The 21,726-nt window shown below is 44.7% G+C and overlaps 1 protein-coding gene and 1 long non-coding RNA gene across 2 annotated transcripts; one reads left to right on the forward strand and one right to left on the reverse strand.

Moving 5' to 3' along the window:
* SLC10A1 (solute carrier family 10 member 1) lies at positions 1-20,241 on the reverse strand. The gene is made up of 5 exons (XM_006206924.4): positions 19,792-20,241; positions 10,184-10,394; positions 4,164-4,342; positions 2,382-2,578; positions 1-518 (listed from the first exon to the last, which is right to left on the reverse strand). Exons 1-5 carry the CDS (start codon positions 20,145-20,147, stop codon positions 415-417), a joined length of 1,047 nt encoding a protein of 348 aa, XP_006206986.1. The 5' UTR covers positions 20,148-20,241; the 3' UTR covers positions 1-414.
* Positions 18,541-20,321, forward strand: LOC140697146 (uncharacterized). Its single transcript, XR_012073984.1, has 3 exons — positions 18,541-18,723; positions 19,332-19,445; positions 19,753-20,321. It is a non-coding gene; the product is annotated as an uncharacterized lncRNA (long non-coding RNA).
* Positions 20,322-21,726: the final 1,405 nt, after the last annotated feature.

Raw genomic sequence — 21,726 nt, forward strand, 5'->3', positions numbered from 1 at the left:
TATGGCACTCTGAGCATTTATTTCCCTTTTGGGTCGCAAAACTTGGAATAGGATTTGAGTATTTGATTTTATTGACTAGTCTAAAAATTGAGTGCTTATTTTATGCCTCTCCAGCACTTTTAGAGATTCAAGGGGAAAAGGCAGTTTTGGTTCCTGCCACCATAAGGCTGCCATTGAATGATAAGTCTCTTATTTTTAAAACAAGTATCATGTTCTGTGCTGGGAATAAGTGAGGCTTTTGGGGGTAGACTCTCACGTTGTCCACACAAGGCTTGATGATTCTGATAACTTATGCTGGAAATGCTAGAGGAAGACTCAGACACCACTGGTGGTGGTTCATCGTTCTGCTGTCTGTAGTTTGCCTCCTTTGCTTTCTGAATTGCCTCTGACCAGAATCCAGATCACAGGGGGAGGCTAGGCTGTTTGAGGGGAGCACTCTCCTTTGTGGGTGCCATTTCCCAGAGCTGTTGGAATGGTTTCTTCAGATGTGTCAACTCTGTAGATCATTTTTGTCTTATCTGTGAAGTTGAAGAGAATCGAAGGTTAGGAAGAACAAAAGAATAGTTAAAATGCTTGTTTGATCTGGGAGATAAAAGAATACTAACTTATCCCTAAGGTGTGCTATGTTTTTTCCCATCTCTTTACCACCTTTCTTCCCCTGACTTAACTCAAACAGGAAAGATTTGCTTTTGCCTCAACATCCCTAATGGTAGTACTAGTAACAAAAGTTCTGGGAGTACTAACTTTTCATCAGTTGGAGATGGAGTACACGCAGTACAGTGGGGAGTTGAGTTTATGTAAGCAAAGGTGGACGTGCAGGGGTGGGACAGGGAGGAAAATGGGAAGTCTTCTAAGGGGAGTTTCTGTACCCCTGTCATTGTGATACTGGGTCTCCCCCTTGCCTGCATGGAAGTGGTGAGGCTCTTTGAAGATAGGGGCCACCTTTCCTGTTCTTCCATCTCTGCAGAAGTGTGTAAGGGTCAAAAGCACAAAAACTTTTGTGACAGATTCTTTAACCTGACTACTGCTGCTTGGACCCAGACAGTATGTTAGCTCCAAAGAATTCAGTTGTATGCACTTAGTTTTGCCACAGGAGTCTTCCGAGGTACGTTGGTTTTGAGGCCAGAGGTAATGTACTTCTTTTTTTTTTTTTTTTAATTTTTTTTTTTAGAGGTAATGTACTTCTGAAGTATGTTAGATTTTGAGAGCCAGAGACTTACAGTTAGAGTACAGCCCCCTGAGCGCACTGCAGGCCTTTTTAGGACTAAAACTACAAACCTGGGAACCTTGTATTTTTGTAAGAGGGTAGAAATTTCAGTGGGCAGCATGTTTCTTGAGTTGCTCTCAGAGGAGTTTCAGACTAGATTCTCCACAACTTTATTGTAGTTTTGAATCAAAGCTTTAAAATGGTCTGAAGTATGGTCAGTTATTTATTAGTTTCTTTTTGGCTGCTTGATAACCAAGATTGCTTCTTTGATTCTAGGATTTATGAGTTCCACGAGGGTGAGTGGTATCCTTCTAGGATATAAATCAATCTCTAGTGTCTAGAAGAGGTCTTCAAGTTGTCCTCAAGTTCATGGAAAGTATGAGTCAGTTGAAGGATTTGAGTGGTTAAGATGAACATACTGATGTTTAGAGTTATAAAATACTGAAACATGTTGCCAAGTGAGGTTGAGTTTCCTGCTTTGAAAAAAAAAGATACTTGGGATTGATGTCCACTTTGAGGAAGGGACTCTGGGCTTTCTTGAGGTTTGATTATGTCTTGAAGAGAATGAAGTACTTGGAGCATCTTTAGAAAAGAGGTGCTATTGGCGAATCATACTAAACCTAGGCTGTTTTGATAGTTGCTATTAGTAAGCTGATAGTTAAGTTTTCTTATTATGTAACCAGAGTTGGAATCCTCTTATTTTGGATTCTGGGTTATTGGGCTGCAGTGCTTTCATGTTTTCCTTCATAAGGAGTTGCCAGTGGTGCTGGGGCTCTGACCTGGTTCCATGACTTGAGAACCTAGTGTTAACACGGAAACTTTCTGACTTCTTGTGAATAGGGGCTTTTTATATGATGTCTTACAATTGTCTAATATCCAAGACAGTTCTGTCCTATTTCTTCATCTTGACCTACATGGTCTGCCCAGTTAAAGCAGCCAAAATCACTTCTGTTCCATGAAGCAAATCCCACAGTTGATTCTTTCAGAAAAATGGAGTGTAGTTAATACAGGTGGCCTTGGCTTTTTGGAGTTCTTTCCTACTTGCTTGGTGCTACCTGGTTCCTACTGCCTATGGGTTATAGCCCCATCCAGAAGGTCCTTGCCAGAGACAGTTGCTGGCAGGATCAGGTCCAAAATGGGAGCAGAACTCAAAGGAAAATAGTTTAATACTCACCTTTGGAAGATTTGATTTTCTCGTAACACCGAAAGATGGCAATGAGGAGAAGACCTTCTCCAACCTGGAAAATCATGTAGAGGAGAGGAAAGAAGAAAAGTGGTCCAATGACTTCAGGCGGGAAGGTCACGTTGAGGATGGTGGAGCACAGTTGAACATTTTGGCATCCAGTCTCCATGCTGACAGTGCGACTGCACCTGTGTAGGTTAAAACAACCCGTATGCTCTCAAGGGACATGAGGGAACAAATTCGCTTGCTCATCTCCTTTCTCCAGATGCCTTGAGACAGATACCCCAAAACAGGAAGATGGAAATGAGTCACATGTGTGGAGCGCACAAGATTTCAAGAAAAGTCAAGTTAACCCATTCTTGAATCACCAATCCAGCCTTGGGGAAGATGGTGACTAGTAGGTTCATGTCGAGTTTTTTTGAGAGAATTTTTGAGTAGCTTGGAAACGTACAATGTGTCACTTATGGGATTACCAACTTAAATTTTGGAGAAATGTCTGGCTGGTGATGGACAAAAGGAAGATGTGAGCCAGAATCAATCATTGTCTCATGTTGGGCTTACATACAGGACAATTAGAATTTCGACATACAATAGAAGATTGACTTAAGTGTCTGGGAACCTTGTCCCATGGTCAAGTTTCTGGTTTGGGCATCATTTTTAAAGCCAAAACATGGTTTAAAAAAAAAAAGCTTAATTCTGTTATCTTTGGATAACATTCACTTGGTTTTGCTTTCCATTTTATGAATTGAAAAATGAGATGTTTGTTGACATTAAGTGAAAACATTTGAGTCACTGAATTGCAATTAGTGTATTAAAATAGTTCTTCACTAAAAGGAAATCCCAAGAGCCACCTCAGCACCTACATTATAAAGGAGACTGCTGTGACAGCACTTGATGCTCTGGCCATTTGTTATGGCCTGTATCACTCTGTCTTCACAAAAATTGTTGTGGTCATTGGCAGCCTTCTGACTCTACTGTATCACCATGTGTTATATACTGTAGTAGTTTGTTCTGTATTAAACTAGCATAGTTTTTAAAACGATAATTATTTTTAAATTGTATTTTAAAAACAATTATTTTAGGGGTTGTTATGGGAGGCTAGAGTGCTGTGATGCCCACACAGAGAAAGAGGGCTTCTAGATTCATGGATAAATATTGGTCTATGCATAAATAATGGTCTATGATGGCTGAAAATAGGAAAAGTCCCAAAATGTGCAGCTACTTTGTACAGAAAGAGTGCCTGATGTTCCCACACCAGCCTCTCAAGCTGACTTCCCCTAAAGTAGCAGCTGTGTGAATTGGATTAGGCTGTAGCAGAGGTCTACAACTCCGTCAGCTCTGAGTGCCACTTAGCGGAGTCACCACCCAGTGATGTCATGTCAAGACTGAAACCTAGACAGGAAAAGAGGAAAGTGAGTAAGGGAGATTATCAGTGCTTGCCTTGAAGACCTGGAGCTACTCCAGTACTATTTGCTACCAAGGAGTTGGACAGGAGGTGGAATCTAGGCTCTGGAAGGAACACTTTGCCATTTAACTGTTGCTCTTTGGATGATTAGATGCCTTTGGTCTTTGGACTTTGTTTCTGAATTTGTCATGATTCAGTATCTTCCCTCCCCAATCTGTCTCATGGTCGACAGTTCCTTGTTCAGTTGATGCATTTGAACATACTGCTTGGTAAATGCCTTCCCCAGATCTTGGATCTTCTTACCCTTCCTGAGAGACAACGATGAGCATGAAGCCCATGGGTCCAGTGGGACCTAAAATAACACATACCGTCCATTGAGGCAGGAAAGAACAGAGAGAATGTAGCCTAGCAGGAAGCCGATGAAAGGCAGCAGGGCGGAGGTGGCCAGCAGGTGTGGCTCCATGACAAACAAGATGCTCTTGCCCACATTGAGGCCAGAGAGCACTGCGACGGCCACACTGCACAGGAGTATGAGGATCATCCCTGTCTGAATGAGAACAAGAGAAAAAAGGCAATTAGAAGGATAGGGAAGAGCGGAGGGTTGGGGAAGCACTGGTGGATATTGGGGGTGGAAAACATTTTAATTAAAAAATATTTTAAGTGGAAGGTAATATGAAAGACCTTTATGTTTCATCTTTTTGGGTTTCTTATCTGTAGCTAGGGTGCTTCCTGGAGGGCATAGATTTGATTAACACATGAAGGCTCAGCCAAGCACAGCTTCTGATTGACATCTCTGGGTAGCAGATTCTCAGTGTAGTAGTGTGGCTCTAAAGCATTAGACTGTTCAGTCCTCCCACACTGAAGATAGTGTAAATGAAATTTCTCTTTCAAAATTCTCTGAAGCCCATATACTGCCATCGCTCCAAATATTTTGGAGCTCACTCGAAGTCATTCTTAGAACTGTCATACTTGTCTTAAAACACTTCCACTGCAGGTAGGGACTTCATCCATTTTAGGATGAATTTGACATCAGAAACTTGGCAAGAGTCATTTGAAACAAAGCTGGTAAACAAAGCAGGTAATGAAGTCAGGTAAGGTGGTTTTAGATCCACAGTGATGTGTAACTTTTGTAAAGGGATGAGCCTGCTTTCTTGAGTGATCTGCAGATTGGGTATAAAGAAGTTCCTTAAAAAGGAGTTTCAAGGAGGTCCACCTGGCCTCCAGTAAGTGCTGGGGAAGGAACTTCCACTGGGAACAATGGTATGTTTTAATTTGTTTTATTTTAAAATGTATAATTTTATAGTTGGATCTCATATACCATTTAAAATTTTCAATAGGCAGATTCATGATGAAATTAGAATGAAAATTTTCAGTGTATAACAAAGATGCAGGCTTTCAAAGTGTGCTTACGTGTCTCTGCATTTTAGAGAATGACACGCTCTAACTGGTAAAATATATGCGTAAATTTAAGGCTCTGTCCCACTTACCTTCTGAGTGAAGGAATATATAACAAACTTCTTGAACTTACCCTGTTGTTTATAATGGTTATATGTGTTGGTTCAGTTTCTAGTTCACTCACACATGTGGCTTTTTATATTATTTCCTGACACCATTTTTAAAAAATTATGGTAAAATATGTATAACACAAAAGGACATCACCTGTACTGCTAGTGGTCCTGTCCCAGAGTGGGAAGGAATCTTGCAGAGCTCATCAGTAACCACATGCTTCAAGTTTTATTGAAAGACTATTAACTGATGAGCTTCTTAGTTTGCCCTTGCGTTTTGAGTTGATTTCTCCTTTTGGAGTTTGTTCTTTGGATTTGTCTCCTACCTAAGGACCAATTTTTTCCCCCACAAAGAGTGTAATGGGAGACGTAGTGGGTATTGGGCTATAGGAATTGTCCATGAATCTAAAGAGCCCTCTTTCTCTATGTGGGCATCACTCTCATCTCACTCTAATTCTCCCACCCTTGGGACCTATAGAGTGGTTGTGAGCACAGATACTGATGTGACCCATGTGTGAAAGCTGGCTCAGTTCAGTTGATCTTAAGGTGTGTAAACTTTAGTGAATCACTCAACCTCTCTGAGTGATGTTGACAGCAAGGACCTGGCATATAAGAACTACCGACTAAACTGTAGCTTCTATTATTACTCATAGGGAAAGGAGGGGAACTTAACATTACAAAGTGTCCTGTCACTCAGTCCTGCCATTTGTGGAAATCTCAGGACCACAACCTCCTGCTAAGCAGAGAGATCATAGGTGGTTGCTTCTGCATAGGTCACCATGTTTTCTACCACCTGCACTGCCCTGTCATCGCTGATTGAAGCTGTGATGAGTGTCCATTTGTGGGTAGCCAGTCCAGCTTGCCAGTGACCCAGGAGATGACCTGGCCCAAACTCTTCCACAAAGGTGGCCTACATAAGGAAGGTGAATGACCCAACTAGTCACATCCTCTCGTTTAGGGAGTTTGCAGAATTATAGAGTGGGAAATGGGAACAGAGGAGAAAGACATAGATGCCTGGGAGCAGCAGAAGCTGTGAGATAAAGGAGAGTCAGGTCAGTTCAGTAGCAGCAGGTATGGGAAAAGCACAGGTGGAGTAGTTGAGTCACGTGTTCGGGCAGAATCCTTATTAGAGTGGTGGGTGGCTTATGGTAAGAGTGGCTCCTAGACCATGGCGTGCTCAGATTCACCAACCTTCTCACCACGGAGGTTTGAATAAGCCCTCATGGGTAAGTTAAAGAATTAACTTGAATTGCCTTTTCCAAATGGGGCTCCCCTGAGATTATCTTAGCATGTCTAAACGGGACCTCCCACTAGGGGGTGCAACTGGTCAAGCAGAGTTTGAGCAGATACCTTCTGCCAGCGCTAGTTATCAGAAGTTAGATCATTTTGATTTGAAAATCTCTAGGAGGGTTAAGTGTGCGAAGAGACTGGGACAACTGCTCGTTTTTTCAGCTTGTAACTCACTATATTTTATGAAACGGGACAATGAAAGATGAGCAGAGTCCTCAAAGACCTACAAAAGCAGAAGAAACTTCAGCCTTTGCATCTTGACCACTTGCTTTTCTCTGCATCCTTACAGGAGTGACTCCTGTTTGGGAGTATTTTATAAACAGAGCTCTTGATTGTCTGCTTGTCTAACCCTGGAGGTTTGGCCAGCAGCAAAGTGGGTCCAAGGTGCTGGCCCCTGTCTTTCCAGCCCAAGCATATCTCAGCCCCTTTAATGTTCTCTGGGGTATTTTGGTTCCTTTTTTTTTGCTGTGAAATTGAACAGTGGATGTGTAACACAACAGGGACAGGAGACTTGAGTCCTTGGGCCTTAGTTATTCTATCTATAAAATGGGAATAAGGCAGGAGACTGAACATCTTGAAGGCCTTTCTTTTCTAGCTTTAAGATTTGAGAATCTTTTTGCATCCTCAGAAGAACATTTTTAAAGTTTATTCTAAGGTAAGGAGACATATTCTTTTATCAATTGTACTTGGGGTTCTATATAAAGTGGAAGAGGGCAGAGTTGGCATTAAGTGATATCAGTGGTCACTTCACATTTTTGTGTTGTGTGATTTTTTTTTTATTTCTATCCCCCTACAAACTATCTTGAATAAGTGAAATGATGGACAAACATTTCTGGTTTTTTGTTTTTCTGCTAAAGTGTGGGTAAGATGGGACGTGCCCTTTATTCCTTTGTTTATTCTCAGGTGTTAGATGTGCGGGCACTGCAATAAGGTGTTGAGAATTCATTGTGAAGACACAGCCTTAGGATCTTGCTTTTTGAGGAACTTGCAGGTGGGTGGGGAATAAAAACAAACGGGCATTTATAATACAGCATGATAAATGCTACAAGGGTGTTGAGTGCTATGGGAGCAAGTAGGACAAGCATCCTACCCAGGCTTGTGGGTTAAGGAAAGCTTCCTAGATCAGGTGCTAATTGTGTGGAGACTTGAAGGATGAGTAAGAATGAGTCCAGTGAAAGGTGATGAGTGAGGTGGGATTGAGAAGGGAATCTTCCAGGCAGAGGGAGGAGCATGCACAAAGAGCTGACACTGGAGAGGTCAGCTGAGACCAAATCAAGAAGGGCCTGAGAGTAAGGAACCAATGAGGGGCTTTACAAGTGGAGTGACATGTGAGTTTGTTCTTTCCAGTCTTGGGTTAAAACTGGCCCAGGGAGCTGGGTTAGAAGGCTGTTTGAGTTGTCTAGTAGGAGAAGAGAGTGGCCTGAATGAAGACAGTGGACACAGAGATGGAGAGACTTCGATGGATCCAAGCAAATGAAGGCAGAATGGACAATTATTAGTGTGGGGTGCAGGGAGAGAGGATGTGGAGAATGACTTTCCAGTTTCTGGCTCAGGCAGTTGGGCACAGTGAATGCCATTCACTGGGATTGATCACATGGGAGGAGGAGAATGTTGGGGGGGAGAACAGGCTTGAGGAGAAGATTTTAATTTAAGACATACTGAGTTTTAAATGCCTGAGGCATATTCAGGTAGAAAGGTCTGGCAGTTAATAAATGGATTCTGGAGTCAGGAGAGAGTTGAGGGCTGAAGATACTGTGCTGCAAGTCGTCAGCTTGTAGATGGCTGTTGAGATGGATCAGATCTCATGGTGGAGAGGTCCTGGGCTTAGGGAAGGTTAACAAGGAAAGCAGAAGGTTTATACTGACTGTAGAGAAGTCACTTTTACCAGAGGAACTCACAAGGGAGTCTGAAAAGAAGTGCCAGAGAGGTGGTAGGAAAGCAGGTGTGCTCAGTCACCGAAGCTGAGGAAGAAGGCTTCTGAGGAGGCAGTGGTCAATCATCCAAAAGTGACTAAAAGAACTGAGAAATGTCCATTGGATTGGGTGAAGGAAGTGGAACAGTGGTCATCAAGATGCTGAGTGGGTGGGAGACCAAGGAGAAGAGGAGGCTAACTGTTGAGGGCCTGGTCACTGGAGAGCAGCCCTGTGGGCGGTGTGGTGGAAGTGGAGGGTGTATGAGAGGAAGTGGGTGGGGGCTGCAGATGTGTCCCAGGAGTGCGGCTGGGAAGGGGAAGAAAGAAAGGTGTTGGTTGGAACAGGAACAGAGTCCAGTGAGAGTTTGATTATATGTACATATTTAAATACAGGAGAGATGTGAACCCATATCAGTGCTGATTATAAAGTCATATGGAGACATTCTAGAAATGAGAATGCAGGGGAGGAGGCTGTCGAAGCAGAGGGCATGATCAACAAAAGGAGATCTCTGAGAAGTAAGAGTGGAGAGAACAGAAGATGCCACCCCAGAGTGGGGTCGATCAGCTATTTGTTGGGAGGAGGAATGACTTCATGTCTTACAGCAGGTGCGGAGAGGAGCTGTGGCCATGGTAGTAGGACTATGCCAGGACAAGGGCAGAGACTACCCTTAGCAATACTAGTGTGGAAATCAAAAGACTCTGACTGGCAGCTGCTCTGTCCCAGGCCCAAAGCTACTGCCAAGCCTTGGGCTTCCAAGTAGCATGCCTGTAGACCAGCCCAGAGGCGTGGATCCAGGGGCAGGGACAAGAACAGGCCCTCAGGAAGACAGGAGGCAGAATTTTTCCTGAGGAAGAGGATTAAGCCTTGGACCCAGGGGATGAATAGTGAGGGGAGACAGGGACTGAGCTCCAAAGTCCCAAGAGTTGGCAGAGGGACCTCTCCAAGAGTCTGTGATTTTTCCAAATGTAAGGCAATGGCGTGATGACACCCTCACAGCACTCCCCTGCACCCTCTGGGCCAACTCCACACTCCTCCCGTCCCATTCCTGAACTGCTACACGTGCACCTACCACCTCTTCCCCTGTTCTCTTCCCCTCCAGCTTCTCATTCAGCCAGCCAGGTTTGCCCTTCGTCCCCCTCTGAACAACCTTATTCAGGCATCTTAGGGTCTTAGGCTTCATAGGCTTACCCAAATCCTACCCTCTCTTCATGGTCTGGCTCGAGTCCGCCCCTTCCTTCTGTCCTCCAGGGAATGCCTTCCTTGACCACCTGGCCCTCACTAACCTCACCACCTTGCATTCTGACAGTACCTGATTGTCCACCATGTTGGATCTTGTTTCTCATGTGTTACTTGACTTTCTGCAAATAAACTCTCTGAGGACTTACTGGATAGCATAAAACAGCATCTAGCTGATACATGATAAAAGTTAAATTTTATTATTAAAAGAGTGATCATACCTTATAGTTTGCATGGCGGTTTACTTTTTTTTAATTCTCCTAACTCTTCAAAAGCATGTACATTACAATCCTATGAAGTTGGTTGTACCAATAGCAGGCTTTTCTTTTTTTTTTAAAACAAAGAAGGAAACTGATACACAAAAAGCCCAAATGACTTGCCTCAAGCCATTCACTGAGGTGATGGTGGTGCTCTTGCTCCTCACCCAGGCCCCCAGATTCTTACCCTGGTGACATAGCGGATATATTGTGGCCGTTTCGCATTGAGGATGATGCCTATGGTGCAAGGAATGAGAATCAGGACCAGTGATATCATAATGCCTCCATAGGGCACCTTGTCCTTCAGGGTCCCATCATAGATGCCTCTGGAGTAAATGTACAGGAGGAGGGGCATCATGCCCAGGCCGAAGAAGGTGGAGCAGGTGGTCATCACAATACTGGGCAGGAGACAGGAAGAGTGGAGAGAGAGAGAGAGTCCATTAATACAGGCATACCTTGTTTTACTGCACTTGACAGATATTGTTTTTTTCTGTTTGTTTGTTTGTTTTTAACAAAGTGAAGGTTTATGGCAGCCCTGCATCAAGCAAGCCTATTGGTGCTATTTTCCCAACAGCATTTGCTCGCTTTGTGTCTCTGTGTCACATTTTGGTAAGTCTCGAAATATTTCAAGCTTTTTCACTATTAATTTTGTTATGATAATTCTTGATCTTTGACTACTGTTGTACTTGTTTCGGGGCATTGCTAATCGCACCCATGTAAGATGGCAAACAAAGGATAGATATTGTGTGTGTTCTGACTGCTCCACTGACCGGCTGTTCCCCTTTCTGTCTCTCTCCTCGGGCCTCCCTGTTCCCTGGGGCACAATAGTGTTGAAATCAGGCCAGTGACTAACCCTACAATGGCCTATAAGTGTTCAAGTGAAAGGAAGTCGTATGTCTCTCGCTTGAAGTCAAAAGCTAGAAATGATTAAGCTTAGTGAGGAAGGAATGTGGAAAACCCAGATAGACTCAAAGCTAGGCCTCTTGGACCAAACAGTTAGCCAAGATGTGAACGCAAAGGAAAAGTTCTTGAAGGAAATTAAAAGTGCTCCTCCAGTGAACACACAAATGATAAAGCGAAACAGCCTTATTGCTGATATGGAGAGTTTCAGTGCTCTGGATAGAAGATCAAACAGCCACAACATTCCCTTAAGCCAAAGCCTAATCTGGAGCGAGGCCCTAACTCTCTTCAAATCTATGAAGGCTGAGAGAGGTGAGGGAGCTGCAGAAAAAAAGTTTGAATCTAGCAGAGGTTGGTTCATGAGGTTTAAGGAAAGAAGTCATCTCCATCACATAAAACTGCAAGGTAAGGTAGCAAGTGTTGATGTAGAAGCTGCAAGTTATCCAGAAGGTCTGGCTAAGATCATTCATGAAAGGGCTACAGTAAACAGATTTTCGGTGTAGATGAAACAGCCTTCTATTGGAAGAAGATGCCACCTAGGACTTTTGTAGCTAGAGAGAAGTCAATGCCTCACTTTAAAGCTTCAAAATGCAGGCTAATTCTTTCATTAGGGGCTAATGCAGCTGGTGACTTGAAGTTGAAGCCAGTGCTCATCCCCAAAATCCTAGGGCCCTTAAGAATTATGCTAAAGCTACTCTGCCTGTGCCCAATAAATGGAACTGCAAAGCCTGAATGACAGTACATCTGTTTACTACATGGTTTACTGAATATTTTAAGCTCACTGTTGACACCTACTTAGAAAAGATTATTTTCAAAATATTTCTATTCACTGACTACGTGCCTGGTCATCCAAGAGCTTTGATGGAGATATACAATGAGATTTATGTCATTCCATACCCGTTAATACAACATCCATTCTGTAGCCCATGGATCAAGGGGTAATTTTGACTTTTAAGTCTTATTATTTAAGAAATAGATTTTGTAAGGCTATGAGCAAAGTCAATTGAAAACCTTCTGGAACGGATTCATTATTTTAGATGCCATTAAGAATATTCATGATTCATGGAATGAGGTCAAAATATTAACATTAACAGGAATTTGGAAGAAGTTGATTCCAACCCTTACAGATGACTTTGAGCAGTTCAAGATTTCCGTAGAAGAAGTAACTGCAGATGTGGTGGAAAAGAAGCAAGAGAACAAGACGTGGAGCCTGAAGATGGAACTGAATTAATGCAGTCTCATGATGCAACTTGAGTGGATGAGGTTTTTTTTTTAATTTTTAAAATTTTTAATTAAAAACATTTATAGAGGTACTGGGAATTGAACCCATGACCTTGCACATGCTAAGCACACACTTTATCACTGAGCTACACCCCCCACCCCAAGGAGTTGTTTCTTATAGATGAGTAAAGGAAGTGGTTTCTTGAGATGGAATCTACTCCTGGTGAAGATGCTGTAAAGATTGTTGAAATGACAACAAAGCATTTAGCATATTACATAAACTTAGTTGATAAAGCAGTGACAGGGTTTGAGAGGATTGACTCCAATTTTGAAAGAAGTCTTACTGTGGGTAAAATGCTATTAAATAGCAAAATCACTCATGAAAGGAAGAGTTAACTGATGGAGGCAAACTTCATTTGTCCTATTTTAAGAACTTGCCACAGCTATCCCAGCCTTTAGCAATCATCACCCTGATCAGTCACCAGCCACCAACATTGAGGCAAAACCCTGTACCAGCAAAAATATTACAACTTGGGGAAGGCTCAGATGATGGTTAGAATTTTTTTTTAGCAATGAGGTATTTTTAAATTAAGGTATGTAAGTTGCTTTTTAAAATGTAATGCTATTGCACACTTAATAGACTATAGAGTGTTGTTTAAACATAGCTTTTATATGCACTGGGAAACCATAACATTTGTGTGACTTGCTTTATTGTGACATTCTACTTTTTTGCCATGGTCTGGAACTTGCAAGTACTCCAAGGTGTGCCTACACAGCTATTCTTGAGTGCCTGCTATGTTTCAGGTATTATGCTAAGAACCTTACATTCTTTATGTAAGGAATACTTTATTTCTTTTTCCCAGTAGTCTTAGGAGGTAAGCATACTGTCTCCTTTTTGCTAATGAGCAAGCTGGGGACTTGAAGAGTTAAGACTTGCCCAGGATCACACAGGTAGGAAGGCTGAGGCAGGATTTGAACCCAGGTCTGTCCACCTGCTTCAGTCCCTGTGTGCTGCATTGTGGAAGGAGCCATGCTGGTCTCCTCTGTAACTGAGCTCTCTGTTCTTGCCATATGCAGAGCCCATTTTGAAGAAAGCTGTGTGATCCAATTACTTTGACTGTAGCCCATTGGATCATAGAATAACACCTGACCTACCGTTGCTAAGTGCCTGCCTTAGAGCCCAGGGAATGGCTGGACATAGTGGCTCTGTCTAACTAAGATAACAGGGATTAAGTGCATCAAGAGCAGTTTTTCTCTTGGGGATTTTGAACGCAGACAGTGACAGAAATACTTGGTCTTTGAGAGTGGGTAGCATGGGAGGGATGGTCAGGCAAAAGCCAAAAAAAATGCAAAGAAAAAGTAAACAGAGATCATGATTAGAAGGACTGTAAAATATAGCAGCAAAGGAGAAGAAACAGAATAACTGAAGGGCCACAATGCTAGAACAGTAGAGAAGGCAGCAATAGTTACCCACTGTTGAGTAAGTGACAAGATAGCCTGGTCATCAGACCTGTTTTGTATTTGTATTTGTATCCTGAAATGTTTATGTTTAGGAAAAGAAGAAAGACTAAAAATTAATGAGCTAAGCATTTTCCTCAAGAATTGGAAAGAGAAAAGCAAAATAAACCCAATGAAATTAGGAGAAAGAACATATTAAAGATGAGAGAAAAACTTTAAAAATGTTAAAAATTAGTTGAGAGAATTGGTTAAACCAAGAGCAAGTTTTTGCAAAGTCCAGTAAAATAGACACTTCTGGCAAGACTAACCAAGAAAAAGAGAAGACACAAACTGATGTTATTAGGAAAGAAAAAGGAAACAATCTCAGATAAAATAAAGATTTTAGAGAGCCATACAAGAAACCAAGTACAGCTTTATACTTTGTCTATTCAGATTGAATGGACAGTTTCCTGGGAAATATGTCTACAAAAACTGACTCAATATGAAGGTGAAAACCTGAATCAACTTAGAATTACTAAGACATTTAAGAAGCAGTTTGAAACCTAGCATTCAAACGTCGTATGATGTATATGCTTTTACAGTAGAGTTCTACTAAACATCAAAGTACAGTAAAATAGTCACAATATTATATGGAGAGTTAAAAAAGGGAAACATGCCCCAAATTATTGTATATAAGTAGTATAATTTTAGAATCAAAGTTGGAAAATGACACTGAGAAAGGAAAATTAGGGGCCAGTCTCATTTATGAACATAGAAGCAAAAGTCGTAAAGTATTATGAATCTAGCCATGCCTTTACAAAATAATACAGTGAACAAGATGGGTTTATCCCAGCAATGTAAAAATAGTTTAACTTTAGACAGTCTACTGATATATATCACTGTAGTATCAGATTTTTGAAAATTAGTAGTGATCATTTCATAGATGCAGAAAAGTGTCATTCAACAAAATCCAGTGTTCACGCACGACAAAAATGAGCACACTAGCACCAGAATGGAAATTCCTTAACCTGAAAAGGGTTATCTGTAAAAAATCTAAGGAACGAGTAAACCTAATGGTAAATATAGTAAGGATACCTGTTATCATCACCTCTGCTGTAAATTACATAGGTCTTTGCTGGCATAGCAAGACAAGAACTAGAAAACACACATGGCTGGGAAAGGAAGAAACTAAACTTTCATTGTATGCCAATGATAGGACTGTCCACAGAGGAAACCCAAGTGAATTTCCATTATAACTGGAAAGTAAGAGAATCCATAAAATTAGGAATACAGTAGCAGTACCAAAAAAAATCGAGTCCTGGTAAGCTATGAAAAATAATTAGCAGATGAATTTTTTTAAAAAGATACCATTTATAATATTTACAAAAACTATAAAATATTTAGTAATAAATCTAAAAGAGATACGTAAGATATTCATGGAAGAAATAAAACTTCACAGAAAGGGATAAAACAATGTCTAAATAAAATCTATACCATTTTCATGGAGGGGAGGACTCAGTATTACAAAGATGAACTCTGAATTTATCTATAAATTTAGTGCAAATTTAACCACAAATCCAGAAATATTTTTTGTAGACTTGAGAGTTAATCCAGAAATTCAAGTGAAAGAGTGAAGGGCCAAGAATAGTTAAGATAGTTTTCAAGAACAAGGTAGAGAGACTTACCTTTCAGATATCAAGATTTATGATAAAGTTGTAATTAAGAAAATATAATATTGGTGCAAGGAGAGCCACATAGAGCAATAGAAGGGAGATCCCAGACACCAACCCATGCGTATCTGTGAGTTTGATCAAGAGAGATGGCATTACAGATTGTTCGAGGAAAATTCACTCAGTGGTCCTGGGGACTTTCCCTATTCATATAGAAAACATAAAATTAGATCACAGTATACATAATAATACATTCTAGGCTGATTTGAAGATCTCCATGTGGAAAGCAAAACTTTAAAACTTTTCAGAGAAAAGATAGGGGAATATCTCTACAACCTTGAGGCTGTAGAGCGTTTCTTAAAGAAACCCCCAGAACTTGAACTGTCAAGGAAAAACATTGGCAAACTGGTTAAATTAATATAAGCACTCTGTTTTATAAAATATCATTATCAAAATGTAAAGATGAGCCCCAAACTGAGTAGACCATTGCAACATATAAAAACAACAAATAACTACGAACTAATTTGAAAAACCACAACATTCCCATAGGAAAATAGGCAAAGGGCATTATTTTCAGAAGAGGATGCCCAAATGGCCAACAACATTTGAAAAGATGCTAGATCTCCCATGAAATGAAATTTTAAAGCACTCTGACTCATTTCACTCTCACCAGATGACAAAAATTTAGAAGTCTGACAATTCCGAATACAGATGAAGACACGGAGAAACAGGAATCCTCATACACTGCCCCAGGACGTGTGAAGTGAAACAACGACTTTGGAGACTTTTTCGTTGAAGATGTGTGAAGCTCAAGACCCAGCAGTCCTGCTTTCGTTATATATGCCCTCATGTGAGCACAGGGAGGGGGATGCACAAGACTTCCACAGCACAAGCCACGAAAGCCACATAAACGTCTGACAATAGGAGAATGAAAGGATAAATGCAAGCAAACTACGCTGCAGTTCAACTGCATGAAGAAGCTCTTTACATATCTGTATTTCAAAAAAGCAAGCTGTCAAATGATATGGGCAGTATGAGACCATTTACATAAAATTTAAAAGCATGCAAATGGAACTGTGTATCTTGTTTAGGGATATATTTGCATGTAGTAATAGTATAAAAGCCTGGAAGGTACTCCCTGTGGGTTCGGTAGAGGGGCATGAGATTGGGAAGGGCACACAGCGGGCTCCAGTGCTAGCTATTGATCTCTTTCCGAGAAGAAAAGCCACACAACTTGTGTGCTTGTTTTGTTGTCCTTGAGCAGAGGAGTCATGCTTACTTTGGCTTGGCGTGCTGGGAGCCTTGGAGTTTGCTCTGGACCTGGTGTGCCTCACGCACAGGGGTGAGTGGGAGCTGTGCTCCCAGACCTGCCGGTACCAGCTCCGAAGGTCCTAACTTGCTAGTAGCATCTGTGACTGTCATGATTCTCAGTCACCCTGAAGGACAGGAATGGGAGGTGACTGTTCTGTACACCCAGTAATGTGCTGCCTCTCAGGGGTCCAGGGGCGGGGAGAAAGGAGTGCATTTGGTTTTTTATCTATCCTTCCTGCTTAAGTTCCCAGAGCACCGCATACAGCCTGTTTTTGGACATCTGTCCACCTTGTTTGAAGGGCAGGTTTTGAGTCCCTGTCAATAGAGGCACTGGAGGCAGAAGATGAGGGAACTGTGAGGGGCCCCGTCAGAGTCTCTGGTGAAGTGGGAAGCTTCTGTGGACCCGAGTGGCTTCTGTCTCATCCCACTCAGTCATCCTGTGTCAGTGGGGAGAGCTGAGGGAATCCTTGGGTTGTGTCCAAGTCTGTTGTCACCACAACCATTGGCTCTGGTCTCCGCTATGAGCTGGGTGAATCTGAGGGGCAGCAGAGGTGGTCAAAAGGGCGCAGCTCTCTCTGGCACTCTCCCTTCTGTCCTCAATGGGGGCACTTTCTTTTGCCTGTGGGTCACCCGCATTTTTTGGAACATGTCTAGCAGCATCCTTGAGGAAGGAGCTGCTGTTCCTGGCCGCCTATGAGAGGTCCACCTGGTGGCCAAGCCTCCTGGGACGTGCCCGCCCACCCACCTTGATGGCAGCTCCCCTAGACTCACTCAGCTGTGAGGCAGAATGATGGGGAAGGGAGAGCCCAGTATTGGCTCCAGACATGGGTTTCCCGCATGTTCTGTGAAGCCTCGGGCAAATCTCTGAACTTCAGCTTCCTCCCGTGTAATGTGGAATCCCGTGTAAATTGTCTTAACATTCTTTTCTCCTCTAGATGGGAAATAGTGTAGTGTTGTGCTTAAAGGCAGGTCCTGTGCTGTTTGGCTTGCACAGTGTTTTACAAATTTTGAATAAGTTGCCAATACTTAAAAATGTGGAGATTTCACATAAAAAGGGAGATTCTGTCTTCTCCTGAAAATCAGGAAGCTGGACTGGCGGTGAGTCCCTGCTCCCACAACCCCCATGGCAGAGATGCTCGGCACTTGCCCTGTGTCGGGGGGCCCACATCTCCGAGGCCGGTGGTCAGCCTCCAGCCACTTAGTTTGTTCAAGTGCGCACCTGACCCTGAGGTGTAAATTTGAGATATTTGAGTAAAAGCACAGGCTTTGGAGCTCCCAGACCTGGGATGAATGTATTAACCTCTCTAAGGCTCAGTTTCCTCATCTCTAGAGTGGGTCTCTTTGCAGCATCCCCCCGCCCCACGGGAAGACACCATATAAAGTGCGTGGCTCGGCGCCTTGCTGTCTCATGGCCCGCATCATTATGATTATTGCAATACATGTAACAAGTTGTCCCAGGTGAGTTCAAATTGGAATTCGAAGTCTGGCAGCATGTGATATAGAGGGTGAGAGTCACACTCGGCCAGTGGGCTCTGAGGCTTGGTTTCACGTGCTTGGGAGGCTGGGCCGTGGGAAGGGGTTTTATGGCCCAAGGTGGCCGTCCCAGCAGAGCATTATCTCTTGTGGGGCCTGGGTGGTAGTGATAGTTGGCAGGTGCCCAGTCAAGGAGGCTGAGCAGGAGAGCATGAAGGTTGCATTCCTGAGTCACCGCAGGCCTGGGTGGAGGCAGAGCCTCAGAAGTGCATGTGTTACTAACAGACCTTGTTAGCACCCTCTGGCTCAGGAGGCTGGGACAGACGCTTACTCACACCTGGGGACTCCCTCATTGTCCTTTACGCTGCCCTACCCTGCTCTGCTGCTTCCACAGAGCCACAAAGCCCCAGGGTCCCTCTTTCCTGACCTGCAGCCTTTCTACATCACAATTAAGATACAGTCTGGGTTTCCTGGGACACAAGCTATGATGGGCCTTGTCTGCAGACCAGATCAAGACTGAGGTGAGGGCTTGCTTTGCAGCAGGAAAGGTTTGGATTGGATAGAGGAGTTTCCTCACAGTGAGGTGGCTGAACACTGGGCATGTCCCCATGGGAGAATGTTCAAGCCCAGCTCCTTGTTTGTGCCTCCCCCTCCATCCACCACCTCAGTGAGGGTTGAATCACAGAGTCCAGAGCTACTCAGACAGCAGGTCCAGGTAACCCCCAATGATCACTTAGCATCACCAGGAAGGGGGGTTCCTTACTTGGCTGATTTCCTTGGTAACGTTCAGCCAGGGGCAGGGTACGGACAGACACGAGCAGGTGGACTGTGAATTCACTGCCCTGCCCAGCATGGAAGAGTGTCTCCACCCGGCACTGAAGCAGAGGAGACTTGCTTGAGATGGAGGCTTCGATAAAAGCAAGAGTCTTTGTGCTAGGAAGTTCCCTTCAGCCGGCACGGGCTGCTGCTGCCGCTGGAGCAGGTCTGAAATGGCCTCACCCTGGGAGGCATTCCAGACCAGAGTCCCGCCTGTTTGGAAGGACAGGCGGCCAACTGGCCCTGCAGGAGCGAGCCCTAGCTGGGTTTTGCTGTAATGCTTTGGGTGCAGGGGTGCTGCTGTTTCTCCCGCTACCACTTCGGCTGAGGTGAGGTCTGTCATGACCTGGGGCCCCAGTCTGCAGCTGGGAAATTCTAGGATCTACCTGGCTGTGTCTTTGTGTGGACGTGTTTCTGTATCTGATGAGTGGATGGGGAAAGTTAGGAGAGGACATGCCTGGATAGTTAAGAGGGTCTTTGGAAATTCTTGCCTTGCTTGCTCTGCAGAAATTGGAGGTGCTTTTTGGTTCTAAGCTACCTTGATCTTCCTAGAGATCTTTGGAACTATTCTATACTTCCTTTCAGAACTCTGGCCTCAAAGCAGACAACTTGCCCACCATGGTAAGTAGGTGAAAGTCCTCCAGAGGTCCCTTTGGTTTAAATCATTACAGTATTCCTTCAAGACAATCCTTATGCCCCACTCAAGACAGCTCTCGGGGTAGGGGGCTCTCCAGAATGCCCCTGGACCAGATGGGCCCCTTTGGCCTGGTCCTTGAACCAAGAGGTACCCCAACTCCTGCCCTCAGCCCAGCATAAGCTCTTGACAATAAAGCCCCCCACCTCCTGTCCTAGCACCCGCCCCGCCCCCACTCCCTCCCGCTCCTAGCTTTAGCCCAGCTCTAAGCCTTGGTTGCAATCTTCCACGCAGTCGCTGACCGCAGGCTGCTCCCTCCTCACCCTCCAGTACCTGAGGTTCATGTCCCCCTTCATGGCCAGACTGAAGACGTTGGAGAGGTTACCCCCAGGCGAGCAGCCACAGATCAGGATGGCCAGCGCCTCGATGTTGTTCAGCCGGAAGAGCTTGCCCAGTGAAAAGGCGGTGAGGGGCATGATGCCGTACTGCGCCACCAGGGCGATAGCCAGCCCCTTAGGCTTCCAGAAGTGCTCCTTGATCTTGCTGAACTCCATGGTGCAGCCCAGCGAGAGCATGATGATCAACAGCATGAACACCAGGATGACACTCAGCGCCCGGTCGGTGGGCCGCTTGCCGAAGTTGGGTGGGAGGCTGAAGTTGAACGGGACCGACTCGTTGAGGACCTCCATCCTCCTGTGCGGCAGTGCTGGAAGGAAGGCTGAGGTCCCAGCACACCCCTCGCTCACCTGCTGACTCCCTGCCCTGCCCAGCCCTTGCTGGCTGTCTTCCTCTGTCACCTCCCAGGACAGGGAACTTCAGGGTAAATTGTAGATCTGAGCAAATAGAAGGGTTATGCAACTGGCTGTGCTTTTTCTGTGGCTTTGGCCCCAAAAAGAAGAGATCCCTGAGCCTTATCTGCTGGGCTGTCCCTGCTGCTCCTGAACTCCTTGGCCTCTGCTGCCTTCCTGGTGCTGCTCACACCCCTCCCTCATCTCCTGGCTGCTTCTGGGATGAGAGGGCTTATCTCTCCTCCACCCTCCACTGAGCACGCCCACAGGCATTCTGCTTCTGGGGGCCAATCCAGATCCAGCTCCTCCTGTTCTCTGCTCAGTCCCTGAGGCCTCAGTTTCTCATTTAGGAGAAGGTGCCCAACCCAAGCCAAGATGACCACCTCCATCTGCCCCCAAGCCCACGGGACTGCCAAGAGTGAGTTTTACCTTTCCTTTGTAGACCTAGGGGGCATATCCCAGGGGGTCGTGGGACAGGGTTGGTGCAGGTAAGTTGCTGGCATCCAGGAGGATATGTGTCCATGACCCTTCTCCTGGGAGAGGAGAGGTGCCCGCGTCCTTCTCACTTGTGCTGGGAAACCCTTGTCCTATCCCCAAACCTGGATGGCATGGTCCCAGGGAAGGAACACGCTGCCCAGCACACTTACCTCCAGGGAAGAGGGGGGACTCTCAGAAAGCCTCGGACACTTTCCCCAAATCGAAGCCCCGAGGGAACCCCAGCTGTGGGGATTTATCTGTGTGCAGATTCTTTGGTCTGCAGCCCGAGGAGCCCCACTGCTTGGGAAACTTGCTGAGAAGGAAGCAGGAATGCACAGCCTTTTCTGTCTGATATTGACTGCTCAACTTTTGCTCTGCACCTGTCTGGGAGTTCTGGATGAGCAGCAGCAGTAGACAGAGGCAGGATGTCTGGGGCAGGGTGCGCTTTGGGTATGTGGCATCCTGGGTCTCCTTCCTCCCATCCCAGCCATAGGGACAAGTGCCCTCAGAGGAAGGTCAGGTGAGCAGCCTTCAGAAGAACTGCCTCTAGGCTGGGTGGGAACCCAGGCCTGAGGGGGTCTCATAGTTGGATATTTGCTGAAGCAGGAGATTAGGCTTTTTGTGTGGGACTCCAGAGGGCAGGACAGGGACCAGGATGTGAGCCATTGTGTGGGGAGGTGGGGGGCGGCAGATTTTGGCTTGGTATAAGGAACCATCACTCTCCGACATTGGCCCTGGAACCTCTGGGATCCCGCGTAGATAAGGGTCTGGTGACTCGATCTCCACATTGTGTGTCAGGTGCAGTAGAAGGCAGCTCCCCAGAGTCTTGTCAGTCACAGACTGTGGGGCTATATACTGCGACCCTGAGTGACATGAATCTGAAACTCCTTTCCCTCTGAGAGTCTCTGATATTAATGATTTCCTGGTGCTTAAGCTGATCTGATCTCAAGAGGAGGCAGGCAGAGTGCGGGGTGCTGGCTGATGATGGAGGTATGTGGAGCTT

This window comes from Vicugna pacos, chromosome 6 (genome assembly GCF_048564905.1).
Source record: "Vicugna pacos chromosome 6, VicPac4, whole genome shotgun sequence".
Taxonomy (NCBI): Eukaryota; Metazoa; Chordata; class Mammalia; order Artiodactyla; family Camelidae; genus Vicugna; species Vicugna pacos.